The following is an 11,301-nucleotide window of genomic DNA, read 5'->3' on the forward strand; positions in this document are numbered from 1 at the left end:
TATCACAAGTTTCATCTCCTATGCCTCCAATTGATATAATGAAGTCCATTAAGCCAATCATCCGGAGTTTCAAATCATCTCATTTGATTTATCGTCGAGTTAGTCGGGGCATTTGATTATTCCAGATTCACCGGATTAAATATGGACCCTTCTCCTTAATTGAAAGGAAAAGTCAAGCGTGGTGTGAAAGTACGATTATATTCACCGACGGCTCACATGCAATCTCCTGTTCTTGCGGCGACGGAGCTGACGACCTGCCACGCGCATACGTGAAGAGGAGATTATCTGCGCCTCCATATTTAATCTGTTGGAGAAACTGAATGGCCTTTGTTCAATATTCTTTTCTGTGGAGGATCTATTTTCTCGAGAGGGGAAAGGTTCTCGATGATTGAGCAGGTGGTAGTGAGCGAGTATATATGTTGCCGCGAATGTCAATGGGTATGAGCTGTGCATCACCTGTCATTCCCTTTTGATTTAACGTGTTCTTCTTAACTACCATAACTTCCTCCGGTTCGGAAATTCAAGGGTTGGATCCTTCTTTATGTGCTGAAGTAGCATATTCTTGCTGTTACCTAAATTCATGATCAGGTTGCTGGGATGGAGACGTGTCTACAGCGGGTGATGAGCGGGGCAGCAGCTGGTTGGAGCACGTAGCCTGACAGAGGATCTTCGCCCTTATTAGGGGAAAATGGTGGAGCTAATTTTGCCATGGCGGGGTGCTCCCCTCGGTGTCTCAATCGGATCAAATATGGATGCATGTAAATAAAGTGTGCATCGATAATGGAAGATCCAAGTGCGCAAGTAAGTCAAGGATATTTTTTCTAGAAGCATTCTCTCTCGCTGGTAGAGTTCTCCTCTCCCGTTCCCATGGGAGCTCATCCCCAAACCCTACCTTTCTGGTCTCTATTGCAGCCCTCTGATCGGTAAAAACCCCATCTCCCGAGCCCATGGGAGTGATCTGCAGTCCCCGTAGCTAGCACCCCCACCTTGACCATATCTCCCGATCCTACGGGAGTCTCCATCACCAAGCCCTAAATACTTGACCCTTTACGTAGGCTTTGATTGCAGCGTCTTTCTTCCCCAAACACCATGGATGACCATCAAGCAAACCCTACCTCCCATCAGATTACGTTCCATCGTCATCCCAAAGGTAAATGCCCACACTGATTCTGTACACCAAACCCAAAACCGTCGGAGCTCCCTTCAATCGCACATCCCCCAAAGCTACAACCCCACAACCGAGCGAAAGGAAGTAAAATCTGGTGCCGGAATGGAGGATCCGGAGGAGAATCACCGCCGCCTTGCTGCCCTGTGTAAAAGTTTAGGCCATTTATGGTCAGAAAGTGATGTGGTGGAAGTGCAACAGGAAATTCCTCTAAACAAACGAATAGAATGCAGTCATACGCTGTTCGGTAAGTTATATTCGAAACCCAATGTTAATTTTCTAGCATTCAGCACTACTATGAAGAAGGCGTGGAAAACTGAGGCAGTTGTGTGCTCCCAGAAAGAACCAGGACTCTTTTCTTTTGTCTTTGACTCAGAGGATGATAAAGAAAGAGTTCTGAAATCAGGACCGTGGTCCTTTGCTAGCAACCTCTTAGTACTAAGGCAATGTGAGCCAGAAATCCCTGATCACTGCTATGATTACTCTAGATACGAATTCTGGGTTCATATTGTCGGTCTACCCCCGGGGTGGATTATAGAAGAAGTATTTGCTGATGTTGCTGGTAAAGTGGGCGCAATTAAAGAAATTCAACTAGAGGCAAGAGGAAATAGTCCCTACAAAACCGGCAAAGTCAAAGTGGAGATGGAGCTATCAGCCCCTCTCAAAACAGGGGCATTAGTTAAGATAGGGAACAAAAATCTATGGGTGGAGTTCAAATACGAACGGCTTCCTCACTTTTGCTACTCGTGTGGTCGAATCGGTCACTACGCCTCAAATTGCGAAGAGATACCATATGAAACAACTAACTGGGCAGCTAACAAGGCTGGAAAGTATGGTCCTTGGCTTAAAGCAGAAGTTCGAGATCATAGTCCACATTGGGAAGCATTTTATGGCAAAACAGAACCAAATCAGGAAGAAGAAGAGTCAGTCCCTGAGACCCCCTTAATGACAGTTAATATGGAAGTTGTTGCCACTACAGAAGTTGAGACAACCATCAACCCTCGGAACAAAAAAAGAGTAGATAGTCCTTCTTCAAAGGAGGGAAGAGAGGGAGGAGAGACACCTGCAGCAGCTAAAGAGGGGAGCGCAACACAAAAATTGTATCTGGAAAGCCCTAAAGAAGCAGGATCAAAGATTATAGGCGGTGACGGAAAGAAAATGCAGAAGTATCAACAAGTTAAAAAACAAAAAAGAGCAGAGTCTACTAGCTCTTATCTCCTTGATGACCTAGAACTGCTAGATACCCCTGTTCAGCTGGTAAGAGAGGGGAAGGATTGGGCTTTGGTGGCTAGCCCTAATAAGCCACCACAAACACCATGAAGATTATAAGTTGGAACTGTCGGGGCTGGGCAACCCCCTGACGGTTCAGGAACTTAGAGCTTTAAAGGCTCAAGAAAGGCCCAACATGGTCTTTTTGATGGAGACCAAAAACAAAGAGATGATGGTGGATAAAATCAGAAGAAAACTAAAATTTCAGCACATGTTTATCGAGTCACCAATTGGTATTGCTGGTGGATTGGTGCTTATGTGGAACGAGGAGGCGGATGTTAAAATAAACTCGAGCTCCAAAGAATATATGGATGTAGAATGCCAGGATCCTTCCAGTGGCCATATGATGAGAGTCACTTTTGTACATGCCTCTACCAATTTTACAGAGCGGCTTCAGTTATGGCAAAAGATTCGGAATATGCACCCCAACAATCAACTCCCGTGGCTATGTATGGGGGACTTTAATGAAATCCTATATACTTGGGAGAAGATGGGGAAGAGGGAAGCTGATCAACACCGGATAGCCGCCTTCCGGGAAATGCTAAATGAATGTTGCTTAATGGATATTGATACAAAAGGCTGTGCATTTACTTGGGCCAACAATAGAATCGGTGAAAATTTAGTGAAGAAGAGGCTGGATCGAGCTGTATGCACAATGGAGTGGACAATTTCTTTCCCTAATGCTGAAGTGGTGGCCCTTCCAGCAGTTGGTTCAGACCACAGCCCACTAGTGTTGTCACTACATCCTGTTAGAGAGAGCCGAAGAAAGGAATTCAAGTTTGAAGCCTACTGGATGGACGAGAAAGAGTGCGGGGAGACAATCAAGCGTTGTTGGGGAGATGATCAGCACCAGCATACAACTTTGGTTCAGAAAATACAGAAGGTGACAAAGGAATTGACAAAATGGAGCAAAACTAAGTTCTCTAATGCAGCTGTCCAAATAAGGAGTCTCAAAAAGCAACTTACTGATATTACAAATGGAGATCCTGAATTTTCCAGCAAAATGGAAAGCCAAGAGATAAAAGAAAAAATCGAGAGGCTTTGGCGCCGGGAGGAAATGTATTGGGGTATGAGATCACGTATAAACTGGATGCAGTGGGGAGACAGGAACTCAAAATACTTCCACGCCACTACGGTTCAAAGAAGACAAAGAAACAGAATTTCTATGCTGCGCATCAATGATGACACATGGTGTAGGGATAAAAAAATGCTAAAACACCACATAAAAGATTTCTATTGCTCGTTATACTCAACAGAGGGTCCAAGAGACTTTCAACCTATTCTGGATATGTGCCCAGTGGTTATAAACATGCAAATGAACGAGAATCTCATGGCCCCTATATCTATGGAAGAGGTAAAAGAGGCGGTTTTTCAACTAGGCCCACAGAAAGCTCCTGGCCCAGATGGGCTGAATGGCCAATTTTATCAACACTACTGGGAGGATATCAAGCTGGATGTGCTGCACATGGTCAGAAACTTTGTCGAATCTGGTGAGTTTGACCCCCTACTCAACAAGACCCACATAACCCTCATCCCCAAAGTTAAAACCCCAGAAAGTATCTGTCAGTTCAGGCCAATCAGTCTATGTAATTTCAGCTACAAAATAATATCCAAAGTGCTAGCTAATAGATTGAAACCATGGCTTGAAGAGATAATAGCCCATGAACAAAGCGCCTTTGTAAAGGGCCGACAAATACAAGATAACATCTTTATAGTTCAAGAGGTGTTGCACCAGCTGAGAATCAAAGAAAGAAAACAGAAATTTCAAGCAGTTCTTAAATTGGATATGAAAAAGGCCTATGATCGGGTTGAGTGGGATTTCTTAAAAAGGAGTATGTTGAAGATGGGATTTAGTGCCAGTTGGGTTGAGCTGATTATGACATGTGTTTCCACGGTGTCCTATAGTGTAAAAGTTAATGGCGATCAAACAGGGTACTTTCAACCCACAAGGGGATTACGACAAGGAGACCCATTGTCGCCCTATCTCTTCATATTGATGGCTAACGTCTTCTCCTGGATGATGCACAAAGCAATAGATGATGGCAGCCTTAAAGGAATAAAACTCAACAGGTATTGTCCCACACTGTCTCATCTATTATTTGCTGATGATGCTATTATATTTATGGATGGAACAATTGGCGAATGCCAAAATCTGGCCAACATCCTCAATCAGTATTGCTATGCTACTGGTCAAGCAATTAATCTCAACAAGTCAGGAGTGTTTTTTAGCAAGGGCTGTCCATTCACCTTAAAGAGAAATATGGCCTCTGAGTTACGAGTGCCAATTATGGACAAAACAGGGAAATATCTGGGGATTCCATCTGATTGGGGACAGACAAGAAAGGATATGTTTTCATGGATCCTTGCTAAGGTGAACATGAAGCTGGAAAGTTGGAAAGAAAAGCTACTATCTAAAGCTGGTAAAGAAATATTGATCAAAGCCGTCGTCCAAGCTCTTCCTCAGTATGCTATGTCCATTTTCAAACTCCCAATCTCAGTGTGCAAAGCCATTGAACAACGGATAGCAGCTTTCTGGTGGAAACAGAACGATTCTAGGAGAGGGATGCACTGGAAAAGATGGGAAATTTTGAAATGCAGAAAAGATGAAGGGGGTCTTGGTTTTAAAGACCTCATCAATTTTAACAAGGCGATGTTAGCCAAACAAGCATGGAGACTAGCACAGTCACCTTCAGCTCTATGGAGCAACATTCTGAAAGGATTATACTATCCAAATGGTGACTTTTGGAAGGCAAAACCAGGACAAAGACCATCGTGGGGTTGGCGCAGCATACTTATAGGCCGTGATACTCTAGAACCGGAGGTGAAGTGGATAGTGGGAGATGGGCAACGCATAAACATCTGGAGAGATAGATGGCTGCCAAGGGGAGTGATCGGAGGCCCAGTGAATAGAAACGATCCGGAGATAGTCGCTGAACTAATCAACAGTGAAAGCAGGTTATGGGAGGAACCTAAAGTTCAAGCGCTCTTTGATGAACAAGTAGCCCAGCAAGTTCTATCCACTCCAATCAGCATCCAATCACAGCAAGACAGGCTAATTTGGATGGGAAACCAATCAGGTACTTACTCAGTAAAAAGTGGCTATAACAGGGTATACTCAAAAACCAATCACCATGACCTAAACAGAGCCACTACCTCCTATCAGCCGCCTAGATCTTTATGGATTCGGTTATGGGACACTCCAATCCCCCCTAAAATCAAATTCTTCCTATGGAGCATATGCCAAAATGCACTCCCGACAAAAGAAAATCTCTATAAAAGGCAAATATTACCTGATCCCCTGTGCCCGCTCTGCCTTCGGCATCCAGAAACACAAGAACATCTGTTTTTCCTATGCAAAAAGACCCAACAAATATGGAGCGACCCACGCCTTAACCTGTACACCACCACGAGATCAGTAACTCGTATTGATAAGTGGTTTGCTGAATTTTTCGAAGCAAAAACAGAGATACCTTCAGCAGCTATGGTGGCCAACACGCTTTGGCTGATGTGGAAGCTCCGCAACGACTACATTTTCAGATCTCGGCCCCCCAAAACCGAATCACTAGTAGATCTTGCCCATATCCAGGTTCGGGCTTTCTCCAGATGGATCCCGAGTAAACAAAAGCCGAATACCAGCAGATCTGACTCATCCGAGATCTGGACGGCACCGGACAGCAGCAACTTCAAGCTTAATGTGGACTGCTCTTGGAAGAAGGAAGATGAGAGAAGCTCCGTTGCAGGGCTCGTGCGTGACTCGAACGGCTTGCTGGTTGACGGTTTCGCAGCTGAAATCCGAGCGGAATCTCCTTTGCACGCCGAAGCCCTAGCGCTTCTTCACGGTGTTCGCTTTCTGCACCAACGAATAGGGAGTAAAGTGGAAGCAGTTCAGTTCAAAGATAGCAGATGGGAAGTACAATGTGACAACTTCGTACTGGTGGAAGCCCTCTTGGGCCGGACTGATGACCCATGGGCTGTAAGTGGTCTTCTTCCCGAAATCAGAGCAATGTTACGGATGCTCCCTTCTACCGAACTCTCCTACTGTTCCAGAGAAGCTAATGCTGCCGCTGATTGGCTTGCCAAAATGCACCGCATCAAGTCCTTGGCAACCAACTGGGTATATGCGCCACCGTCATCCCTTTTAAATATTTTAAGTTCTGATGCTAAACTTCCATCTACGTGTAACTCGTGCTTTTAATATATGAATGCATTATTACCGACCAAAAAAAAAAAAAAAAAAAAAAAAGATAATGGAAGATCCGCATCCTCTGCATGTTTCCTCTTCTAAGTTTGCGGCAGTATAGATTGAATGAAGTTATTCCCTTGAGAGATTGAGCATTGATAGTGGGAAAAATACCAAAAAAGCTCTCAAACATATTATATTGATACCAATTCAGTTATAAACATTCAATTGAATTAATTCAATTTTAAACATTTTCATAGCCGTACTAATTCAGTATATCTGGCCAATTTTGGCCAGCTGGTGCTGATGTGAATGCCGTCTATTTGTCCAATGCTAATGTGGCAATTTTTTTAATTTTTTAATTTTTTATTAATTCTTTTCTTTTTCATTTTCTTTTTCCCTCTTCTTCCTCCTTGGATCCACTTAGTGGCTGATGAGGCTCCGATGAGGGCTGCGAAGCCCTCACGAGCGACCGACGAGAGTCGCAGCCTTGGGTCGAGCCCTGATCGTCCAAGCATGGATCCATGCAAGTTCAAGTCATAAGGTGGATCAAGATTATACCAATCCACACCTGATCCTGAAAAAATTGGATTGATCCTTTAAAATCCGGTTCTTTATGTTTTTTTCCCGAAAGATGAGTCATACCTTTTGTTCAACACATGATAATCGCAAGTACACAGAAATTCGAAAACCTTTACCATTCTTGTTATTTATTAAATTAGCAAAATCAACTAAATGGATGCCTTAGAACCGGAATGAAGTTGGTCTCGTTAAAGAGTATGATCGAAAATAGACATTGTACCAAGTATTATAACTTTAACCGATAATGAAAAACACAATAAAGTTCTGACTTTTACCATGAAACCATATAACTTCAGCTTCGAACAAAAAAAATAAAAAATGACGCATTAAAAAATATATATATATATATAAATGATATATTTCCTCAAGATATAACAAGTAACTTGGGTAATAGACGTGAATATTAGGTAACTTTGATTATGTCTAACTATAATCCTAGCAAAGAAGAAAAGATTGTTCACGTTGGGAGTCAAGTCGGGTTAAACTAAATTGACCCAACTGAATTCGTAAATTATATGAGTTAGAGATGCTAAGGTTCATCTAATAAATTAGTTTACTATGTGGCTTGATCATGTGTAAGTAGTTATTTAAGTTAGCATTCCCATTTAAGCGAGAAACCTGTCATATATCACCAAGTAAGAAAGTTTAGTTTACTAGTCTCAATATGTCTAGCGTTATTCAAATTAAACTTATTGGCTTATTGAATATAGGAGACTAGGTGAATTACATACTTCAGGACCTATGGCAGATTATATATTTCTTTAGCCTTTTGCAAGAACTTTAGCTAACAAGGCCAAAGATTCTGTAGTTGCGGCAATTCCAAAATTTCTAACCATGATTCAAACATTTTTAGAAAGATTCTACACACGTCAAGGTAAGTTGGGATCCATAAGTTTTTGGCCCCAAGTTGTGTTGGTCCCATATTTTGCCGGTTGGAAAAGGTCCACTTGAATCTCGTTTACAGGGCGGGTTATTAGGTCCAGGTTTATTTGAGGTTTGACAGAATACGATGATTCACTAAAAACTCATAACTTTAGTTCAAACTTAATTTTGTCTTGAACTTTTTTTTGTCTAAAAAAAAATCATGGACTTTCACCTTTGTCTTAAAATCTATCCTATTAGTCTTTCATTCAAAATTGCCAGTTGTTTCTTTAAAATTATCAATATCGGGGATAGTTAGAGGTCCATTATTAGAACCTACCTCTTCATTGGCAAGCTCATCTTCATATAAAATAACAGTAATCTCCTGAGATTAATGATTTTGAATAAATTAGTGGCAATTTTTGGATGGAGGGTTGACCGGAATAGAATTGGAATTGCCGGTGAAAGTTAGTAATTTTTTTAGATTAAAAAAATTGAGGATAGAATTAAGAATGGATCTAAAATTTGGCAAGATGGACACGGATTAGTTTGTGGAAAGAATCCAAAAGTCCTATAAAAGCCCTAAAAAACGAAAGAGAGATCGGGATCCAAATGAGAAGCAAAGAAGTCCACTCCTGGTTCTTGGGCCAAGAGCCCAACAAGTCAGCCTCTCTCTCCCTCTCTCTCTCTCTCACATAACCACGAATCAGTCCAAAGTAGAGCCTAAGTTATAAGTCCATCTTTGGCTTAAAGTAATTATGTACATAGAAAAAAGGCTCAGGTCGAAGTGAGTTTACTGTAGAAAAGATCTTGGTAGCTTTGTTTGCATCTCTTATCTAGAAATTAAAAAGCTCCATTTGCGGATACTTTAAGTTTAGGTGTCACACTCGCCATCTCTATATCTAGGTGTAACTTTTGAGCGCCGCCTTTGTCATCTAGGCAATCTGCCGTGTAACCACATCTTTCACATGGGATTCTCTACTTGGATTCCTTGTGATCTATTGATAGGAATTATTTATTGGCTGTATTTCATTCAGAGACAATGAAGAAACCCAAAAGAAAAAAAAAAAAGCTCCCAGGATATTCGATAATTTTAGGGGTTAATTCCAAAAAAAAGCACCAACTTTAGGTCGAGGACAAATCTGGCGAACTTTTTTTGTCTCGTAAAAAAGACAAACTTTAGGTCAGTGACAAATCTGGCTCGAACTTTTCTTGTCACATAAAAAAGTATCAACTTTAGGTCGAGTGACAATTTTGGCCCGTTTTTTTTTTTTCGAAAAAAAATCACCAACTTTCACTTAATCTTAAATCTAGCCCCCCTTAACTTAAATTCATTGATTGTTTTTATCAATAAATCCATGTGCACTTACTGGCTAACACCATTAATTGTCTTCTTATTTGAGTTACAGCTGTGTCATCTCACAAGTAAAAAAAAATCTACAGATTGAATTTCTATAGCTATACTTTATCGTTTTGTCGTAATATGAAGTTGTAGATCACCGCCCGTCAAGAGAAATCACATATGAGATCCACCAATCTCACACTAGAATATTTTCTCCTGAAATAAGGTTAACTTCAAATAGAAAGTTAATGGTAGGGGTTAGATTTTGGATAGGAGCGAAAGTTTGTGATTGTTTATGAGACCAAAAAAAAAAAAAAATTGGGGCCGAATTGTCACTTAACCTAGAGTTGGTGCTTTTTTACGAGACAAAAAAAAGTTTGAGCCAGATTTGTTCCTTAACCTAAAGTTTGTGCTTTTTTATGAGACAAAAAAAAGTTTTGGCCAGATTTGTCCATCAACCTAAAGTTGATGCTTTTTTTAATGGAATTAGCCCATAATTTCAGGGGGCAATTCTGAATGGGCAGGCTTGCCCTCGTTTCGTATTACGAGACTATAAAAGCAAGCTGTAAGAGAAATTGTAAAGCTGCTTTATACCTTCTCCAAAATTCTCCCAACTTGGTAGGTCATACTTCAAAAATATCTACTGTCCTTTTCAAATCACCGTTTTCCAAATCTAAAATTCTTGGCTAAAAAGCTCTGAGAAATCTATATTAGAATCAACATCTGCGCAAATAGCAGCCTACTAAACCCTCTGTTATATTCACTCGACAATAATGGCAATCCGGAAGTTCTCCGACAAACGAGTTCAGTAGCAAGACATGCTAATCCATGGCCGGCAAGCCGGTCCCTGCCCCGGTTCCCCTGCCCTGTGTGTACAATTCGAGATGACGATCCAATGATTCTTTTTCTTTATTCTCCGTTCCTGATCCCAAGTGGATAATCCGGTGTAAATGAGGATGTTAAGATAGGGAAATCATGTTGGGAACACGCTGTGAATCGGCTTTCGAGTGGGGGGGTTGGTATTTGCCTCCTTTATTTCCGTGGATGGCTTTCGTCCACCTGCACATTATTGCGGAGCAAAAAGCGAAGGAGAAGGCAATCAAGAAGGAATCGATGATGGAGGAGGAGAAAGAAGGAGAGGAAACTTCGAGGTCCGTTTGAAGTCTTGTCATGTCATTGACGCGGTCCACTCCACATCTATGAAATCTTGTTGGGCTCCCCACTTTGAAAATTCGGTTCACTTCACGGACAGAGGTGATCCTTCAGTACAGGAGAAAGAAAATGGATAGAAAGTAACCCCGGTTAGTCCAACGTTGTACCATTGCCTTTTTCTTTTTGCAGACTTTAATCCATAAAAGAAACGATAAGAAGACCGGCTTTACATAAGTTTTAACCCAAAAAATCTATTAAACGAATGCCAATTTACTTTTAAAATTTTTTAATTTGACCAATTTAGGAAAAATTATTCAAAAGTCCTAAATTTATTACATTTGTACCAATATAATTTTACCAATTGAGCCCTTAATCATTTTATATCTTGCTAAATTAAATATATTCAGTTAATTTTAGTTGGAAACTGTTAACATGGATATTGTCGATCTTCTGTACCGCATGTGCTGACGTGGATAATTTTTAATAATATTTTAAATTGTTTTGATTTTTTGATTTTTCCTTTTTTGATTTTCTTCTCTTTTCATTCTTTTCTTTTTTGCCTTTGTTTTTTTTTTCTTTTGCTTTCTCTTTTTCCCTCCATGGGCCACTCCCAGTCCCAGCCATCGTCGATGGCAAAAAGTGAAATTTCTTAGGATACTAGCAAAATCAAAGGATCTAGGACTAAATTGTTGAAAGTGTAATAGGTATAGAACATTTTAGATAATTGTTCCTTCAATCATCCGAATGCTT

The 11,301-nt window shown here is 40.9% G+C and overlaps 1 protein-coding gene across 1 annotated transcript; it reads left to right on the forward strand.

The window, feature by feature from the left end:
• Nucleotides 1-1,270: 1,270 nt before the first annotated feature.
• On the forward strand, nucleotides 1,271-6,629 carry LOC108958275. Its single transcript, XM_039310916.1, has 2 exons — nucleotides 1,271-2,422; nucleotides 2,535-6,629. Exons 1-2 carry the CDS (start codon nucleotides 1,271-1,273, stop codon nucleotides 6,627-6,629), a joined length of 5,247 nt encoding a protein of 1,748 aa, XP_039166850.1.
• The last annotated feature ends 4,672 nt before the right edge of the window (nucleotides 6,630-11,301 follow it).

The sequence above is a fragment of the Eucalyptus grandis genome, chromosome 4 (assembly GCF_016545825.1).
Source record: "Eucalyptus grandis isolate ANBG69807.140 chromosome 4, ASM1654582v1, whole genome shotgun sequence".
In the NCBI taxonomy this organism is placed as follows: Eukaryota; Viridiplantae; Streptophyta; class Magnoliopsida; order Myrtales; family Myrtaceae; genus Eucalyptus; species Eucalyptus grandis.

Bases quoted from the DNA above. Each gene is read 5' to 3' on its own strand.
- LOC108958275 (XM_039310916.1), top strand. From the start codon at position 1,271: ATGGAGGATCCGGAGGAGAATCACCGCCGCCTTGCTGCCCTGTGTAAA. The intron at 2,423-2,534 runs GTAAGAGAGGGG...CTGACGGTTCAG, and splicing joins TAGATACCCCTGTTCAGCTG to GAACTTAGAGCTTTAAAGGC.